Genomic DNA, 21210 nt, shown 5'->3' with positions numbered 1-21210 from the left:
TCATGAAGGCCAAGGAACACATCAGACAGGTCAGAGATAAAGTTGTGGAGAAGTTTAATGCAGGGTTAGGTTATAAAAAAAATCCCAAGGTTGGAACATTTCACGGAGCTCTGTTCAATCCATCATCTGAAAATGGAAAGAGTATGGCACAACTGCAAACCTACCAAGACATGGCCGTCCACCTAAACTGACAGGCCGGGCAAGAAAAGCATTAATCAGAGAAGCAGCCAAGAGGCCCATGGTAACTCTGGAGGAGCTGCAGAGATCCACTGCTCAGGTGGGAGAATCTGTCCACAGGACAACTTGGTAACTTTCCCCGTGTACACACGGCCGGGTTTCCTGGCCAAAAGCTCTCTTGGCAGTTTTTCTGGCAGGAAAACCAGACGTGTGTACAGGGCTTTAGTCGTGCAGTCCGCAGCATCATGTTGTGGGGATGCTTTTCTTCAGCAGGGACAAGGAAGCTGGTCAGAGTTGATGGGAAGATTGATGGAGCCAAATACAGGGCAATCTTAGAAGAAAACCTGTTAGAGGTTCACCTTCTAGCAGGACAACGACCCTAAACATAAAGCCGGAGCTATAATAGAATGGTTTAGATCAGTGGTTCTCAACCTGGTGGTCGAATGAGCATTTGCCAGGGGTCACCGAATCCTGGTCTGTTCCTGAAGCCTGCATCACTCTCCCAGCCGTTTTGCTATCCCTGGAGCCTGTGGCCACCCAGATGGGTTTTTCCTGGAACCCGCAGCCGCCCACACTGCCTCGTCGCAGTCGCCCATTCAGTTCACGGCACGGCTGAGGGGCAAAGACTAGAAGTCAGCTGACTGGTGAGGAATGTGAAGTGGGAGGGGCTGGAGGAGACCCTGTCTTCTGATTTCGGCATCGGCGTCACTGCTACGAGACGCCACAAAGTCGGAAACACAGTGAAGCCGGAGACAGTGAGTGACACTACCTGTGATTATAGTTGCCATTAAAAAGACTCAGGGAGCGCTAAATGTCTGTGGGTTAGGGGCGCAAATTACTTATCTTGCCTTGGGTGATGACAGCCCACACTACAAAAATAATTTTTCCCACAACTTGGGAAATTTTATCAAGGGGTCACGGCACTAGGAGGTTGAGAACCACTGGTTTAGATCAAAGCATATTCATGTGTTAGAATGGCCCAGTCAAAGTCCAGAGCTAAATCCAATTGAGAATCTGTGGCAAGACTTGAAAATTGCTGTTCACAGACGCATGTTCCATCCAATCTGAGAGCTTGAGCTATTTTTCAAAAAACAATGGGCAAACATTTTACTCTCTAGATGTGCAAAGCTGGTAGAGACATCCCCAAAAAGACTTGCAGCTGTAATTGCAGAGAAAGGTGGTTCTACAAAGTATTGACTCCGGGGGGCTGAATACAAATGCACGCCACACTTTTCACATAATTGTAAAAAAGTATGAAAAACATTTAATATGTTCCTTCCACTTCACAATTATGTACCACTTTGTGTTGGTCTATTACAGAAAAACCCAATAAAATAAATGTACATTGTTGGTTGTAACATGAAAAAATGTGGAACGTTTCAAGGGGTATGAATACCTTTTCAAGGCACTGTTTATGAGCTAGGACCTGCAATAGTGGGGGTAGTGTGGTTGGAGAGGTAGATAACCACCCTAAGGATAAATGCTACTAGCTTTTGGGCATGCTTGGAGATGTCAGGGATAGCTTCTGCTCATTTACTGAGCTCTCAAGCAACTGCACTTTACAGAGTGCACAGTATATTTGCCTTTAGTAAATCAACCCCTTTATGTCCAGTAAAGTATGTAATACGCAAGAAAGTATTTTGCATTTTGCAGAGTAGGGTAGAAAGTAGGGCTGTTACTGATTAAAATTTTCGTGTTCGATTAATCTTTTTTTTTTTTAATCAATTAATCGACTAATTTCGATTAATTATAACGCACATAGAGATCCAACTACTTTTAGCTGATCTCCTTGCATTGCAACTCTGCATTAGTCAGTGGTAAATGTGGTATACTATATACAATCACCCAACACTAGTTAGTTTCCACAATCCATGACTTAACTTCACAGTTCACACAAATACGTTTTAAATTCAAACTGTAGCACTGACGTAAGTAATTTTTTCTTATTAAACTTTAAGAAAAATGTAGAAAGTTCGTTTAAAGGGTCACTAAAGGAAAAATTTGTTTTTGCTGAAATGACTGTTTACAGGGTATAGAGACATAAAAGTTAACTGATTCCTTTTAAAAATGATTAAAAATAGATTAAATTCAATCATATAATGTGCCTACAGTTTAACTTTCGTTTTTAAACTGGTTTCATGTTTCTGTGAAGTAAAGAGACCCACAGAACAAAAACAAAAAAATCCAGGGCAGTGTTTTGTTTTTAAAATGAATCTGATTGGTTCTGAGGAGTTTTAGACACACAGTAATGACAGCTTAGACCATCGTGAAAAGCTCCCAGTATGATGGTTATAAGGAAACCGACAAGCAGGAAGTGTGGAGATCACAGCAGAATAACAGCAACTTCAAAGCAAAAACGAACAATGAGGACATGAAACCAGTACTGCAGTAAGGTAAAGGAAGCTATTTAGCTAAAAAAAAAAAATCCTTTAGTGATCCTTTAACTTTAATTATAAAACGTATCTAGTATATTGACTGTCAGTCACTTTATAGTAGGCAAGCAGGCATCACTTTACCCAGTCACGCAGACATACCAGAGTGTTTACATTTTCTGGAAGCAGACATGATCGCATTTTATTGACAATATACCCTGAAGAACTGAACAGTCTTTCACACGGAACAGATGTTGCTGATACACAAAGAATTGTCTGCACAAAACTGCTTAGGACAGGAAAACAATGATTATTTTTGCCCCCTTCCCCTGATGGAGCCTGATGCATCCTCCTGCTCCACAGATGCAAAGGTACCTCAATCCAATGGGTGCAGTTAGCTCGCATCCAGCAGGGTAAGTCTCACTCTCCAGGCTGTCCGGTGACGTCAAGAATTTTGATCGATCAAAAAAATTTAAGAATAATCGAGGAATTAATCTTTAATTTCCCCAGCCCTAGTAGAAAGTGACCAAAGGGTGACCAGAAAAAGCTTGTTTGCATAACCGCTCATCGTTTCAACCCCTAGGCCACTATAAAATCAGTATCATAGTTACATAGTTAGTCAGGTTGAAAAAAGACACAAGTCCATCCAGTTCAACCACAAAAAATAAAAAAACAAAATAAAAAACACAGTAAAATCCTATACACCCAACTCCATACCCACAGTTGATCCAGCATTAGTAATACAGGGGTCTGAAGATGGAGCCACAGCCTGTAGCATGGGACTCAAGCATTCAACTGCTGATGGGTCTTTGGATACTGCAGCACTGGAATAGAAGCAAGGTAGTTGACACCGGAGAGGTGAGTACAAGACTTGATGCACATGGACACTTGAGGCTATATATGATGTCAATTTTGGGGTATTTCTGCACCCAGGATACACAGCCACCACATACAGCTGACCATAATAATGAATGGCTGTATGTGGCTGTACCTGGGTTTAGACCGCTACTTGCATAAACCTATGCATGAAAAAAGCCACACACAGCTTTCCACACAAAATAATTATGCCCAATACGAATGCAAGAAGTGTAAACCCAAGTACATGCATGGTTGTATCCAATACAGCCATTCATTATTATACGGTCGGCTGTACTCAGCAGCAGCCGTGAATCTAGGATGCAGAAATAAGTGCCTTTAGGATGTGTACAGTATTACTGGGTCACTTTAAAGAGAAAATACATGTAAATGTACATTTTTCATATGCGGCTGCTGTGCAGTTTCCATTGTGGAGCTGTCTGCCCACACTTGTCAGGAAAGATGAGTGTTAGAGATTTTTGCACTTTCTGTTACTTTTCTCTCTGGTTACCAGGCAACAGCTGCACCAGAATAATCTGCCAATAACACAATGTTCCTTTATCATATTCAATTATTTAAACATAAAAAGAGTAGTCTCTTGAAAAATACACTGATCTGTCTGTATGTGGGCTTGGAAAGACTGTGACAAATTGTTAGTAAAAACTCCTGAGCTGATCAAGTGCAATAAAAATCAAATATACAACAATCTGTACATGACCGAGGGAGAGGGTTACTCTATTATAAGCAGAAACAAATCAATTGTCTAATGTTTGTTGTCAAAACTGTTTTCATGCACTGTCCACATGTAGATTTTTTTATTTCCCCTATTTACATACACAGCTAGCTGTAAGGGATGTCACGATGACATTCATAAAAGTGGACCAGTACTCAAGTGTTAACCACTTAAGACCCGGACCATTATGCAGGTAAAGGACCTGGCCCCTTTTTGCGATTCGGCACTGCGTCGCTTTAACTGACAATTGCGGGGTCGTGCGACATGGCTCCCAAACAAAATTGGCGTCCTTTTTTCCATAAATAGAGCTTTCTTTTGGTGGTATTTGATCACCTCTGCGTTTTTTATTTTTTGCCCTATAAACAAAAATAGATATTTTTTACTTTTTGCTATAATAAATATCCCCAAAAAATATATATAATTTTTTTTTTATCTCAGTCTAGGCCAATACGTATTCTACTTATTTTTGGTAAAAAATCGCAATAAGCGTTTATTGATTGGTTTGCGCAAAAGTTATAGCGTTTACAAAATAGGGGATAGTTTTATGGCATTTTTATTAATACATTTTTTTTTTACTAGTAATGGCAGCGATCAGCGATTTTTTTCGTGACTGCGACACTATGGCGGACACATCGGACACTTTTGACACATTTTTGGGACCATTGTCATGTGACCCGATTGCGGGACACCGGCGGCGATCGGTCCCGCGGGCGTGGTCACAGTGCTTCGTACCGGGTAGGGAAAATTTGGGGAAAATTAAGAAATTCATTTTCACAATTTTCTTTTTAACATACTGTCACCAGGAATCTCCCCTGCTGGCTATTGCATTCAGATGAACACAGAGGGGGTTATTTACTAAAGGCAAATCCACTTTGCACTACAAGTGCAATGTGCACTTGAAATTGCACTGAAATTGCACTTGGAAGTGCAGTCGCTGTAGATCCGAGGGGGACATGCAAGGAAAATAGAAAACAGCATTTTAGCTTGCACATGATTGGATGACAAAATCAGCAGAGCTTCCCATCATTTCAGATCTACCCCTCAGATTTACAGCGACTGCACTTCCAAGTGTGCTTTCAGTGCAATTTCAAGTGCACTTTGCACTTGTAGTGCAAAGTGGAGTTGCCTTTCGTAAATAACCCCCATTGCCTGTGGCTATCTGAATGCCCAGACTGATAGATTCTTTCAACTGAAGTTTTTGAAGTTGGGTGGCTCCTCACAGGCTCCCCCATACCCAGAAGAACAAGGTATTTCCTTAAGGCTCCAATGGAGCATCTAAAGGGTGGACCAGTAGTAAATGTAAGTATAAGTGGGTCAAGGTTGGGTATGCTTTCAAGAGGCTCTATCATTTTGAAACAACAAAATGACAGGGTCTCTTTAATCCCTTGCCACCTCTTGTACACATAAACGAGGTCTCACAATTTGATATGTACAATTTTCAATTAAAATCATTGGGAAAAAAACAAGGCCTCACTGAAATGGGTCTTCTTCCATGAGTCTTTATATATGTGTACATGTTTATGCTGGAAACGTTCTGCATAGAGCGCTCCCAGCACAGAGACTGGACTCTCACTAAGAGCCCTAAAGCCTCGTACACACGACCGAGTTTCTCGGAAAAAACCAGCAAGAAACTTGCTGTTTTTTTTTTTTTTTTGCCGAGGAAACCGGTCGTGTGTACACTTTTCGACAAAGAAACTGTCGAGTATCTCATCGAGCCAAAAAGAGAGCATGTCTTCTTTTTCCTCGACGGCAATGGAGAAATTTGGCTCGCCGAGATTCTCGACAGCCTAACAAGGAACTCGACGAGGAAAACGATGTGTTTCGCCCATGGAGTTTCTCGGTCGTGTGTACGAGGCCTGAGACTTGTACTTACAATCAGGATTTGTGAAGCCCAGTTCCCGATCACCTGATTTCTGTGATAGCCTTTGAATGACTATTGTAGTGATTAATCACTGTGCAGCCTGCCCCGTGTTTATTTTTTATATTCTGAATGGAGAGAAAGATACATTGTATATTTTTATTCCTGCCAGAGGAGAAAAATATAAAGAAACAAAAATGTGCAAAATAAAAAATAATAAAAAAATAAGGTAAAAACCGAAAGAAAAAAGATATTGGGCTAGATTCAGATAGCCCGCCGTAAGTTTGTGCGGGCGTAGCGTATCTCAGATACGCTACACCACCGTAACTTAATGAGGCTGGGACTGGATTCACAAAGAACCTGCACCCTAAGTTACGGCGGCGTAGCGTAAATCTGCCGGCGTAAGCGCGCCAAATTCAAATTCTGAAGAGGTGGGCGTGTTTTATGTAAATAAAACATGACCCCCACGTAAATGACGTCTCTAACGAACGGCGCATGCGCCGTCCGTAAACGTTTCCCAGTGCGCATGCTCCTAATCACGTCGCAAATAGTCAATGCTTTCGACGTGAACGTAATTTACGCAAAGCCCTATTCGCGAACGACTTACGCAAACGACGTAAACTACGCTGTCAAAGCTGTCCCGACATCCATACTTAACATTGGTTACTCCTCAAATAGCAGGAGTAACCTTACGCCGGAAAAAGCCTTACGTAAACGCCGTAAAAAAAATCCGCCGGGCGCACGTACGTTTCTGAATCGGCGTATCTAGCTCATTTGCATATTCTAAGCCGAAATCAACGGAAGCGCCACCGTAAATATGCACCCTAGGATACGACTGCGTAGGAGACTTACGCCGCTCGTATCTTAGCCTAATTCAAGCGTATCTGGTATCAGAATACGCTTAACTTTACGACGGCGTAGATTCAGAGTTACGACGGCGTATCTACTGATACGCCGGCGTAACTCTCTCTGAATCTAGCCCATTGTAGCTAGATCATGGTTTGATCTAGGCCAGGATTAGGGTTAGGGTCAAAGGTCAAATGTTGTTGTCAGTGTATTTTAGGTAGGATTAATAAAAAATAAATAGTGTGTGTTTTAGGTTAGTTAAAAAAACAAAACGAAATGCACGCCATTGGTTTTGGGTTGTACTATGGGTACAGACAACAACAAATATACACATATGTGGTATTGCTGCAATCGTCAGGAGCTGGAGAATTTATTTTGGGTTACTCTTTGGTGGTAGCTTATGGCAATAGCAGGAAATATACTGTTACATTTCCATTACCCATTTTCCACTAAATGAAAGCCCAATTTGTAATACAGAAAATACCAAAGCATAATCCGTGGATACACTAAGTAGTTGCAATGATATGTACAGTTTTACTAACACACAGTATGTCAAATTAGCAAAACTGTGTTTAGGCATTAGGATTTGTTTTACCATCTATAATGAAGGGGTTAAGCATGTTTTGTAACATCCTGCACTACATGTAGACATCCTGAGGAACATTTATTCTGTTTGTCTGAGGTTACGTCTTCCATTTTGAATGGCATTAATTGCATTAAAACTACTTACAAAGTGCACTAAACCCAGTAAATCACTAGTATAAAATGTGATATGGTCAGCAAGACTATTTAAATATAAATGTTCCAACGCATCCAAATGATTTATGTATTTGTGCTGATGGTGACAATAAGTTATGCTGAGAACTATCAGGGTACCCAAGAGGGACAACCTTTCTGCCTCCACCCCCATCCCCTGTATTATTTAACTCTTAAATGCATTGCTTAATGCTGTGAATGTCATAGCACAGTCTGCTGACACAGCACTACCTGGCTGGAAAAATCCTCCTCTCAGTTCTTAGTCTTGGCTGGCAGTCTACAACACATATTTCACCCAGCTTTGTGCTGTTGGGATGCAGTACACCTCTTGTATAGTGGGCATACGCTCTAATACACTGCAACTTGGGAACTGAAAAATTCACATTATTATGGACTTTGACAACCACTTTGTGGTGCCTCTTGGTTGAATAGAGGCAATACCCTCACCCTGTCACACATAAAACTTGCAACGAACCATCCAGGACTAGGCCAGAGGTCACATAACCCCTCAACTGTAGGTATCTTTAAATACACAATACCGTGTCTGTTATACATGTAACATTTATTGTCTTTTTAACCACTAGAGGGCCGCGCTATAGACGAAAGACGTCCACAGCGCGGCTCTCAAGTGCCGAGTGGACGTCTTTAGACGTCCTGTTGTTGTGATTCCCCGTGCACGCCGCTGGGGGCACGCAGCGGGGAAACAACGTGCCCGGCGCATCGCTCGGGAGCTGATGCGAGTGCCTGGCGGCCGTGATGTCAGCCAGACACCCGCGATCGTCGGTGACAGCAGGGACGTGGAGCTCTGTGTGTAAACACAGAGCTCTACGTGCTGTCAGGGAGAGAGGAGACCGATCTGTGTCCCTTTACATAGGGACATAGAACGGTCACCTCCCCCAGTCAGTCCCCTCCTCCCCCACAGTAAGAACACACCCAGGGAATACATTTAACCCCTTCCTCACCCCCTAGTGTTAACCCCTTCACTGCCAGTCACATTTATACAGTAATTAGTGCATTTTTATAGCACTGATTGCTGTATGTATGTGAATGGTCCCAAAATTGTGTCAAAAGTGTCCGATACGTCCGCCGCAATATCGCAGGCCTGAAAAAAAAATCGCAAATCGCAGCCATTACTAGTAAAAAAAACAAAAACATTAATCTATCCCCTATTTTGTAGGCGCTATAACTTTTGCGCAAACCAATCAATATACATTTATTGCGATTTTTTTTTAACAAAAATATGTAGAAGAATACATATCGGCCTAAACCGAGGGAATTTTTTTTTTTTTTTTTTTTTAAATGGGATATTATTATAACAAAAAGTAAAAAATATTGTGTTTTTTTCCAAATTTTCTGTTTTTTTATGTTTATAGCGCAAAAAATCAAAATCGCAGAGGTGATCAAATACCACCAAAAGAAAGCTCTATTTGTGGGAAAAAAAATTATAAAAATATAATTTGGGTACAGTGTTGTATGACCGCGCAATTGTCATTCAAAATGCGTCAGCGCTGAAAGCTGAAAATTGGTCTGGGCACGAAGGGGGTTTAAGTGCCCAGTAATGAAGTGGTTAACATCTCAGATAGGTCCAGAGGTGAAGTAACAGGGTGTGTTTTGCCTAAGGCGTCTCACAGCAGGGGTCCGGTGCGTGCTGGTTCACCATTTCAGGTCTGATTTCAGCCCAAATTTTGGTCTGAATTCACACCTGAAACAAACCAAAAAACTCACCGGAGCTGCTGCGGGGATATGTGAACCGGCTCCATAGAGAGCCGGTCAAAATCTCCCCCTATTGCGAATTTCAGGCGGAGATCCTGCATCCAATTCGCAATGGTCTGAACCCAGCCTCAAGGTTTTGGCACTAAAAGGTGACCTTTCCAATAACAGAAAGTTGGGAGTTATACATTGATACAGAGATCCCCATATTAATAATTCCAAAGAAAAATGGTTTAGACTTGTAATCCTGAGTATTGCACACCTCTTCTTGAGCCGACATGGTGGACCATTCCTATATGAGGTAATCTACCCATCTCGTCTTGGAGCCATCTTTCTTCCATGATCTTACAGCAGTACAGTCAGCGTAACCTTGAATAAGAAACATATGAACTAGTCAAAAAAATGATACATTTAAGTTGGAACCGCAAAAAATGATAGATGCACCACATTTCCCAACACATTTCATTTAAAGCAGATGTAAACCAAGGCCTAATGACATTAAATAGGTGAAGAGGAGGCATTGCATACGGCAAACAGGTTTCCTTTTTTTGCTATGAACAGTTAAAAATACCTTTTTTCGTGAGATTTCGATCAGTCACATCAGTCGTTTCTTATCGTTTTGTTGAAAAGCGTTGCAAGCAAGCCATGTATGTGCATGCCAGACAGAAACCAAAAAGCAGGCGCCATGCCACCACTGCATTTTAAGGCAGCAGATAAGTGTTGTCACCCTAGCAAAGAAGTGCCAGGATGTAAAGTGTACATAGCCTAATTCTTTACATTTGCAAGATAAAAGCTAAAAATGAAACAGCAATAAGGCTACTTTCACTGAGAGCGTAGGCAGTAAAGCGCCGCTAGTTTTAGCTGCGTTTTACCGTCATTTTAGCTGCGTTTTTCAGCCGATAGACAGTCATTTTAATGGACAGGGCGGTTTAGCACTGGTGTATGCACCGCTCTCACACTGCCCCAAAGATGCTGCTGGCAGGACTTTTCTAACGTCCTGCAAGCACACCGCTCCAAGGGGGAAAGCACTGGGGTTTTAACACTGGAGTGACAGGAGAGGCTCTTTAAAGACGCAATTTTTAGCGCTAAAACGCCTGTAAAGCCCCTCAGTGTGAAAGTGGCCTTAAAGCGGGGGTTCACCCCAAAAATTTTTTTTACGTTTTTTAAATTTTATCCCTGTACATACCGTATTTTTACCGCCGCTTCTGTGTATGTCTTCTGCGGGACTGGGCGTTCCTAATTGATTGACAGGCTTCCGACCGTCGCATACAGCGCGTCACGAGTTGCCGAAAGAAGCCGGACTGCGAGTTGGCTCTATACGGCGCCTGCGCACCGACGTTCGGCTTCTTTCGGCAACTCGTGACGTCGGTGTGCAGGCGCCGTATAGAGCCAACTCGCAGTCCGGCTTCTTTCGGCAACTGGTGACGCGCAGTATGCGACGGTCGGAAGCCTGTCAATCAATTAGGAACGCCCAGTCCCGCAGAATACATACCCGGAAGCGGCGGTGAAAATACGGTATGTACGGGGATAAAATAAAAAAAAACAGCCGATTGTCATTCTGACAACTCAGCTGAATGTAATGTTAAAAAAAAGTTTTTGGGGTGAACCCCCGCTTTAAGGTTACAGGGGACATGTACACACATATCAAAAGTACACTTTCATAGTTTATATACAAATGTAATTAATTATAATTTTGTTGCAATAAAAATATTTAAACTTTTTAACCTCTGTATGTGGCTGCTTGGATGAATCCGTCCTTTGGAGCTGCTTTTGAGACCGTATAAAAGCTGTAATATAGGCCTGTGTCTGTTTTGTCCAAAGCAACATATTTCATTGTCAGAAAATAAACTGAAGAATTACACTCTGCATAGCACAGTGAGAAGAGCTCTGAGAGCTCATTGGAGGAAAGGGACACACCCCGCTCCACCCCGCAAACTGGAACAGAGCTGAGGTTGTCAATCAGCTGGAGCTCCCTCCTCTGTCACCTTTTTTTGTCTTGGTTTCAGGAAAACTTGTCAGAAGTGACTCATGCAGATAACAGAGGAACAGGGCAGTAGACAGAAGGGACACCTGTGCTCTTAATTAAAACAAGTACACACTATAGATGTCTGAGGCTTACAACCACTTTAAAGCAGATTTTACATTCATTTTTTTCAACTTTCCATCTATTAAATCTTCTGCCCTTGTTTTAACTTTGGATAGTAAAACACTTTTTCCCCCCAGTAAATACCTTATACAGCCCACTTCCTTTCTTGCCTGATAAAAATCCTAGGCTCATGACATCATGCACAGCTCACTCATAAGAGTTTGCAAGGAAGGGAGGGGGGGGGGGGGTTGAGTCATAAGAGGTGCATTGAAATCTTTTGCTAACCGCAGTTGTGGTTCACTCTCGTTCACCATGGTTTGTGACAAAGGCAGATCTCCATTCAAACAGGGGAGGAGAGAGAGATCAGCTGTTCCAAGTGATCAGGAACAGCGATCTCTCTCTACTCCCAGTGAGCCCATCCCCCTGACAGTTAGAAAGCACCTCCCTAGGGAACACTTAACCCTTTGATCACCACTGGTGTTAACCCCTTCCTTGACAGTGCCATTTATACAGTGATCAGTGCATTTTTATAGTTACAACTGATGACTAATGTAAGGGGATACGTCAAATCTCACAGTCCGTGTTTTATTTCTAGCCATTATTATTTCTTTCATTTCATGATTGTTATGAAGAATGTGTTATAAAATATACTCTAAGGTATTTAGGATTAAATGGTTGGTATGGTTAGGCTTGCTTGACACTGTAAATCTTACATTATAGTGACTAGGATTACATATAACATTTACAGACTATACCACATACTATAAGGATCTTTGTAATCCCCACTGATCATTAAATTCACACAAGGACTATTGTGGTGCAGTGTGCACACTTTCCATAGACTTGTGTTCTTATGTATGGAGATATGTTCTGATTGTATATAGTACCCTGACTTTGTAGAGGGGGTCACAAGAGATTATCAGGAGGTAATATGCATCCCCCAGACATGTCTATATATCTGTGTTCAAACCTGGGTGCTAACCCTCATAAACTCATATTTGTGCAGGTCAACTAACGTTTTAGGTGCAGTGTCCCATGTATATTTTCTGGTCAAGATTTATTGAAGCTAAGCTTGCCCAAGTCAAAAGGAGTAATACTAAAAGTTCAAACCTTTGTTCACAATTTTGGAGTAGAATCTACAAAACAAAGAAGAATGTGTATGTTCTTGTCCTCCTGGGTGGTGTTCTTCCTTCAGGTTATAGTACTGCAGCTAATCACTTCTGTGTAATTACTTAGGAAGTGACTCAACATAAGTGACCTCATTTGTAAAAGGTCAAAAAGCCAACTACTTCGAGGTCATGTTCGCACCAACAATAGACTCCATTTATTGTTCAAGGAAAAAATAGAAAGGTGGAAGTGTTGTATTTACTACAGTGCACAAATGATCCTCTGCCTAGGACAGAAGAATAAGAAGAGGAGCATGACTAACTTTGGAAAATCTATTTTTATTTTGGGTAAATGCTGATTAGTTATAGCAAAGCCTAGCAGCAGGGTGCGGTAAGAGAGGCAGGTCTTTGTAGGGAATGCGTAAAGGGATCACACGGCTCTCTGTAGCTCCAAAAGCTAACTACGTTGCAGTAATGTCTGCATGACCTCATATTCCACATAGTAATCATTCATCTATTAAAGTGGTTTTAAACCTCTGATATGAAAAATGAACAAAGCATGTCCCTCTTTGGTGTGTACTTGCCTCAATCTAAAGCACCTAGTGTGCTTCCTCTCAGATCTCTCCCCACTTTGTTATCTGTATGAGTCACTTCTGACAGTCTAATTTGACACCAAGCAATCTTGGGAGACGGCCCACCCCCAGCATACAGAAGGTGACTGACCGTCTCAGTTATGCATGTTTCCCAATAAAACTGTGTGGGGGAGGGTGTGTCCATTCCCTCCACTCAGATTACACTCAGCTCTGTGCTCTATACCTGCTTGCTGACTGCCCCATAGCAGATTTACTGCAACAGGTCGGCCACGCTGCGCAGAATCACGGATATACAGTATACGTAATTCTGCACCTCTGGGTTTAGGATGCGAGTGCGCACCGCCGGCGGCTTGCTACCGCTATGATTTTACATTGATCGGACCCAATTTCTACCGGCACTGCTGATCGTTCGTTACAAGAACAGAATGCCATTCTGCCTATGTAAACAAGGCAGACTGTCATTCTGTCAGTATAGAAAACATGGATTCTGTGTTTCTGTAAAACAGAAACACTGATCCATGCCTTCCAGTAGTAAAAGCACCTCCCCCACTACACTGTAAGATTAGCTAGGCACACAGGAAAACCTTTGGTCACCCCTGATGTTAACCCTTTCTCAGCCAGTGTTATTAGTACAGTCCCAGTGCATATTTTTAGCACTGATCACTGTAATAATGTCACTGGTCCCCCAAAAAAGTGTCAGTTAGGTGTCCAATTTGTCCGCCACAGTCCCGCTATAAGTCGCTGATCGCCATTACTAGTAAAACATATATAAATAAAAAATAAATAAAAATATACCTTTTGTGCAAACCAATCAATATACGCTTATTGGGATAAAAATTGTGCTGGTGATCAAATACCATCAAAAGAAAGCTCTATTTGTGGGAAAAAAAAGGACATTTGTTTGGGTACAGTGTCGCATGGCCGCGCAATTGTCAGTAAAAGTAACCATATGTGCCATATCGCAAAAATGGCCTAGTAAGGAAGGGGGGTAAACTGCCTTCTGAAAGCTGCGAAAAAGCCTTTTTCCTGTGTGTTAGAAGGCTGTAGAAGCTGGCGTGGTTGTGGCCAACGTGGTACGTTTTTACATGTATGATGGGATTGTCCTGCAAGTCAGGTTTTCTGGAAGGCTGTTAAGGATCAGATTGCAGATATCCTGGATATAGACATCCCATTCTCCCTGGTCCATTTCATCCTCCATGTGCCTACATTTTCGTTCAATCAATGCAAAAAATTCACTTTACCGCACCTCTTAAATGATGCCAAACGGTTAATACCTATATACGGGAAGTGTTCCTGAATGTGAGGTATGGACCAAGAAGGTTAACAAGATCATGGAGGCGAAGGAATGGATATCTACTTGTAAAGGTACACTGAAACGCTTCCGTACAATATGGGCCTTCTTGCGAGAACATTCCACAGCTGCGGACTTCGTCCCATCTAGTTTAGATGTTGCACTGTTGAAGCTAGCAGACCCCAGTCTTGCCCAGCTTACCTGATTTCTGATAGTCTTTTGTGGCTTAGTGCAGTAGCAGATGCCGGTGAGAGTGGTCTTGTGGAATTAAATGCGTTCAACTTCCCCTTTTTTCTCACCTCCATTTTTTGTTTTACCCCCTCCCACTTTTTCCCCCATCTCCTTTTCTCTTTCTCATTTCTTTGGTCAATATTATTCATGTTGCACCTGAAGAATGTTAAGTGCTTGGGTACTTCAATAAATGCATGTTATAGAACCAAATGATGTCATTCTGGCGATCCCAGGCAACCGATGTGCCGCAGGGTTGGTGTCAGGGCAAACCCCTTGTGTTGGATTGCGTCGTGCAGCCCATTGCGGGTCCTCTAGATCTTGTTATGGTCAGTACGGCCCCCACTTGCAGTCGGGTTAGCCTTTGGTCCATACGGACACCCAGAACACTGCTGACCTCTTAGGCCTCGTACACACAACCGAGAAACTCGACGGGCGAAACACATCGTTTTGCTCGTCGAGTTCCTCGACAAGCCAATTTTCTCCATTCCCGTCAAGGAAATAGAGAACATGCTTTCTATTTGGCTCGTCGAGTTTCTCGACGAAAATGTACACACGACCGGTTTCCTCGTCAAAAAAATATCTCCCAGCAAGTTTCTTGCTGGTTTTTGCCGAGAAACTCGGTCGTGTGTACGAGGCCTTACTGGATATGTTGGCTTGGACCAATTTTTCTTATGAATTTTTTTTTTTCTCTTGATATGCCTTCTGGAAGATGGCTACCATATGTTTTGTATTGTGTTTAGCTACCTAAAGACTAATGGTTGCTGTTTTTGTTTTATGTGCTTAAACTTTAAATAAAGATTATATAAAAGAAAAAAAAGGCAATCGAAAAGGGCTGCCTATAAACAGGAACAACCTATGTAGAAGGACTTGTTTCATCTCTGTGTATCACCTGAGGCCAGTCACTTCAGTCAGTACATGTATAGGTTTACAACCACTATAAAAGGTAATTCCACTTTCTTGGGGGAAAAAATAGCAGATAAAAAAATATATAGCATATACAGTACAATGAATGTTATTAAAAATGACCTTTCTTTGTCAGTCTGCAGTGCTGTAGGTTTCGGTAAAATTCAATGCATTATGGCAACCTGGAGGCGGTCTGTACACAGTTGCTGTAAATTATGTTTCCTGAAATGTAATTTCCTGCTCGTGTGATTGGCTCACTGATTTTCCCAGAAGTCTGCACTAAGATACAAGTCAGATTTTAGGCATCCTGTTTGGTTTTAAACCAGACACATGTTGGTTTCTCAGAGCTGTGTACAGACAAGCCTAATATGTATGAGACCTCCTAATTTGTTTAACAATAATAGTTACTCCATAATTTCATACAAGTGGGCACACAAACACTCTTCAGTGGTCAACCAATGATGTTCCTCACAGGAAGTAGGCCGAGCTCTGGTTCATTTAGAGCAGGGGTCTCCAAACTGTGGCCCGAGGGCCAGATGTGGCCCTTTGCTAGTCTTTATCTGTCCCTTGGGGTACTATTCCTCCCACTGACAACAGCAATGGGGCACTATTTCTTCCGGCTGATATCAATGATGGAATACTATTTCTCCTACTATCACCAAGATTTGGGGACTACTCCTCTTACTATTACCAATATTTGGGCTCTACCCCTCCTACTAATACCAATAATGGGGCACTACCCCTTCTACTACCAATAATGGGGCACTACCCCTCCTACTACCAATAATGGGGCACTACTGACCACCAACCCTAAGGCCATATGTATTTTCACTGATGCTGGGCCCAGGACATTTTCTACCCCCACTGGCCAGTATTCGACCCTCTTAAAGTCTGAAGGACAGTAGACTGGCCCTTTGAAAAGTTTGGAGACCCCTGATCTAGAGGAAGAATAGAGCATGTGCAGCAAACACTATCATCATTCACCAATAAAATATAACTTAAACATTGATGTATTTAAAAACCTGTAGCATGGCATCTAGCCACAAGTTATAAAAGCTTTGCTATAATACTCTTTCAGAGTCCAGTACAAAGATGCTAGTTTTCCTTTGGTGCAAAGCAGTGGCTTTCAAACTGCGGCCCTTTGCTTGTCTTTATCCAGCCCCTTATTCTTGCCACTGACACCAATAATGGGGCATAATTCCTGCCACTGACACAAACAACAGGGCACTATTCTTCCTGACAGCAACAAGGGGGCACTATTCTTCCATCTACTACCAGAGATGGGGCATTTTTTACTCCCACTGGGCACAGTCTGCCCCCCCCCCCCTAAAGTCTGAATGAGAGTAAAGTGGCCTTTTGTTTAGAAAGTTTGGAGACCCCTGGTGTACATTCAGACACCAACATTATGATACAGGCTCCTGCAGAAGGACATCACTCAGCCACTGGTAACATTAATGCCTACACTATGGATCCACCTCTGCTTAGTGCCCTGTAATTTCACTCTGCTATATCTTCTGCAAGTGTTCTATTTTGTTTTTGTTCCAAATATTTTTATTAGATATATAGAAGCAGTCAGAAATAGTAACATATACATTGCATTACATAAGGTTAACAATGTCACAAAGTGCATACAGGGATAAATAAACAGCGACCGAATTTTTATTCCAGTCTTGTAAAATTTTTAAATAAGAAAAAGAATGCTCCAATAAAATATCCATTTCATAAATAAATTGGGGGTCCTCTTAAAGAGAGGGGACCTAAACCCACTCCCGAAACCCCGGACAAGGGAGCGAAGATCCACCTGGAGAGGTGCATGGGGTCGGGGGCCCTGTTACTAAAAAGATCATATGATATACCAATGTCAGTCATGTCCTCAAACCATCCACCCCTAAAGGGAACTACTCTGTGGACGGGAGGGTAACCGCGGCACCAACCCAACGGGTGAGGGCTGACCTAGTCCTCGGGCTCATAGGGTCCCCATAAGGTAAACAAGGGTAGGAATCGGCTGTGCCAAAAAAGAGGGGAAGAGATAGAGAAAAAAAATAAAAAATAAAAAATAAAAAGGGGGGGGGAGGGGGGGTGAACGGAAGCCCACCCCCGAGAATCCCAAAAGGGGTTTGGACTGATAATCTTCTCGAAGTACGCGCGGGTAACCTACCCAACCATTAGTGTCATCATTGAAAGTGTAGTCCTCTAATCGTGTCTACTGAAATTTAGATTCCGATTCAAGTGCATCTTAAATGAGAAAGAAAGCTGAAATGGCCTGGGGGGGGGGGAAGAAAGTCAAGAAGGAAAAGGTTGTCTTTTAGTCCAGCTATCAAGTGTTATTAAGTGGGGTTAGTTGATTTAGAGTCAGGGCGATCAAGCGGCGTTCCAATGGATAGGGATTCCCGGTATTGCGTCCAGCATCCCCAAGTGCTTCTAAATTTCTCAGCCATATCCTTTGCTTGATGGATGATCCGTTCCATCTCCTCAATCTTAGTAACTCTATTGTGCCATTCACCTATCGTGGGAGGTTGAGGGTCTTTCCAGTGCACAGGGATGCACTGGGAGGCCGCATTAACCAAGTGGAGCGTTAGGGATTTGCTGTAGATCGATTGAGGTATGGATGTGTGATGGAGTAAATATTGCGCCGGGGTGAAGTCTGGTGTGTATGTGGTTATTTTGGTAATGAGGGCATGGACTTCCGCCCAGAAAGTATGAATTAGTGGGCAGTCCCACCATATGTGCAAGAGAGTCCCCTCAGCCGAGTTGCATCTCCAGCACACAGGGGGGACATTAGGGAAGATTTTGTGTAATTTGCTGGGAGTCTTATACCACCTAGAATAAATTTTATATCTGTTCTCCTGGGCCGATACATTTATTGATCCTTTGTGGGTGTGGGACCATATTGCCTTCCAGTCATCGTCCGAAAAGGTAGCAGCAAGGTCCGCTTCCCACTTACTGTGAATATCCTTGTTAAGTGTCTCATTTGGCGTGAGCAAAGCATACAGGGTAGAGACCAAATGACGCTGTGGTCCAGTTTGGTTACACAAAGCCTCAAAAGGCGTTAATTCTCTATGCCATAGCCCACTGAAGGTGCATTGCAGAGAAAATTTCGGATTTGGAAAAATTTAAAACGGGGTATGTCAAAGTCTGGGAATCTCGAGGTCATTTCCGTATGCGTCAGCAATGAGTCCGAGTGAAAAAATCGTCGTGCTCGTAACGTGGGTGTTATCTCAGACCTAGTTGGGTCCGTGACCAGGAGACCATCTGGAAACCCTGGGTTTTGATTCAGGGGTGTCATGGGACCCGGGAAGGGAGCCACGCTCACAGATCTATTCATTGCCCTGAAACACAGCAGAGTCGGGCCAATCAAAGGGTGAGCTTTGCACTTTTTGGGGGTTAATTTCGAGTTAATCCATGGAAGGTGGGATAGCTCGCACCCCACATAGGCTTCCTCCAGCGAGACCCAGTCCTTCCCCGTCTTATGCAGATGCCAGTCAACGATTCTCGTTAACAGGCACGCCTTATGATACCTAGCGAGGTCAGGTAAGCCAATTCCCCCCTTAACTTAGGGACGGTAAGTCTGTCCCATCCCAGTCTCGCGGGCCGTCCGGCCCAAAGGAAAGTTCTGCACAGAGACTTAAATGAGGCAAAAAAAGAGGCAGGAAGTTTTATTGGAATCGCTTGCATCAGGTACAGCATCCTGGGAAGGACATTCATCTTTAATAATGCTGCCCTACCGAACCAGGAGAAAGTTCCCTTGGTCCAATTAAGCAAATCTTCCTTTATCGTTTGCATGGTGGGCTGGAAATTTTTGGCAAATAGGTCAGACAATTTCACAGGAAGCCTGATTCCCAAGTAGGTAATGTCGCTGGGTTCCCAAGTAAAGGGGAAGTTTTGTTTACAGAGATCTACCATGGCCTGAGGAAGGGAGACATTAAGCGCTTTAGACTTATTGAAATTTATCTGTAGGTTAGAGATCGTTTTAAATAATCTTAAATCTTTGAGGAGGTTAGGTATCGTAATTAACGGGTTAGTCAGGAAAAGTAAGATGTCATCAGCGTAAGCTGCGATCTTATATTGTTTGCTATTAATTGTTACACCTTTGACATCTCGGTTGTCCCGCAATCGTCTGAGAAACGGCTCTAGGGTTAAAATAAAAATCAGAGGAGAAAGGGGGCAACCCTGCCTGGTTCCGTTGTGTACCGAGAAGGTGTCCGACAGTCGGCCGTTGACCCTGATCCTAGCAGTTGGAGCAGAGTAAAGTGCCATAACCATTTGAATAAAGCGGTCTGGAAAGCCTAATTTATGCAGGACAGCCAACATGTAGTCCCAGGCCACCCTATCAAACGCCTTCTCGGCATCAAGGGACAACAGAAAACCTCTGGAATCAGTGGTAGACATTCAATGATGAACATTGATCGCCTTCGTGGTGTTGTCCCTGGCTTCTCTGCCAGGGACAAAACCCACCTGGTCGGTCGAAATGACATTTGGTAAAAAAGGGAGTATCCTATTGGCCAAAATTTTTGCAAATAATTTTACGTCCACATTCAGTAGTGAAATTGGGCGATAATTGGGGGCTAACGTGGAATCCTTCCCATGTTTAGGCATCAGTGTAATATGGGCTTCCAATAAATCTGTACCTGTATGGGGGGGGGAAAGGGAGATCATTGAAGGCTTTAACAAAATGTGTCATTAGCATAGACGAAAACGTTTTGTAGTAGCCCGAAGTTAGGCCATCCGGACCAGGGCACTTCCCGGGTTTCAATTGTTTTAGAGCCGTCAGGGCTTCTTCTATAGTGACCGGCGCGTCTAGGTGTGATATGTCTGGCGTAGTGGTAGGCGATACGCCATACTTCGAGAGAAAGTCCTCAATAAGTTGCGCTCGGGAGTCAATGGGCCCTGGCAAAGACGACGTAGATAGATTATATAAAGAAGAAAGGTACGATCTGAACTGTTGAGCGATAAGGTCAGTCCTGTGCAAAGCTTCCCCTGTAGGGGTTGTAATAGTGTGAATCGTGTGGGCTTCTCTCTTCCTCTGGAGCGCATTAGCCAATAATTTCCCAGATTTGTTTCCAAATTCATAATAAAGTTTGTGAACGAAAGCAAACTTGCGTTTCATTCTTGCCTGTAGTTCTCCCAAAAGTTCCTTCCTGGTCTCTATTAAGGCCTCAAGGGTGTCAGCGGCCAAGGAATTTTTATGTGCGAGTTCTAAGGTTTTAATTTTGTCAGAGAGGGTTGTTATACGAGCCTCTTGGAGTCTACGCCGTCGTGACATATGGGAGATGATTTCACCCCTAAGGACGCATTTATGTGCAGCCCAAACCGTGACGGGAGCCACCTCTCCTGAGGAATTCTCCTCAAAATATTGGGATATTCTAGTTGATAAATTGGCCGCGGCTACTGGGTCTAGGAGAATGGAGTCGTCCATCCTCCAAGCCCCCCTTCCGGTACTCTGGCCTTGCCATGTCAGTGTCATAGTGATCGGGTGGTGGTCCGATAAGACCATCGGTTCAATGGTTGCGTCAGAGAGGCGTATCAAATCCGCCTGTGTAATAAAAAAAAATCTATTCGAGAATATTTGGAATGCAAAGGGGAATAGTAGGTATAATCTTTTACCGTCGGATACAGCGTTCGCCACGAATCATGTAGGGTCAGCAATTTCATTTGTGCTTTAATGGCCCGAAGGGCGCGATAAGTCATGCAAG

At 43.0% G+C, this 21210-nt stretch overlaps 1 protein-coding gene across 1 annotated transcript in view; it reads right to left on the bottom strand.

Annotated features, from left to right (window-relative positions):
- AMOTL1 (angiomotin like 1) overlaps window positions 1-21210 on the bottom strand; it is a 185636-nt gene that overhangs the window by 147973 nt on the left and 16453 nt on the right. Inside the window, 1 exon segment of the mRNA XM_040340169.1 lies at window positions 9570-9676. Coding sequence (XP_040196103.1) covers window positions 9570-9648 — 79 coding nt within the window. The 5' untranslated portion in view covers window positions 9649-9676.

Source organism: Rana temporaria, chromosome 2 (genome assembly GCF_905171775.1).
Source record: "Rana temporaria chromosome 2, aRanTem1.1, whole genome shotgun sequence".
In the NCBI taxonomy this organism is placed as follows: Eukaryota; Metazoa; Chordata; class Amphibia; order Anura; family Ranidae; genus Rana; species Rana temporaria.
Note: the sequence above shows the minus strand (reverse complement) of the source record. Positions and strands in the feature narration are given on the sequence as shown.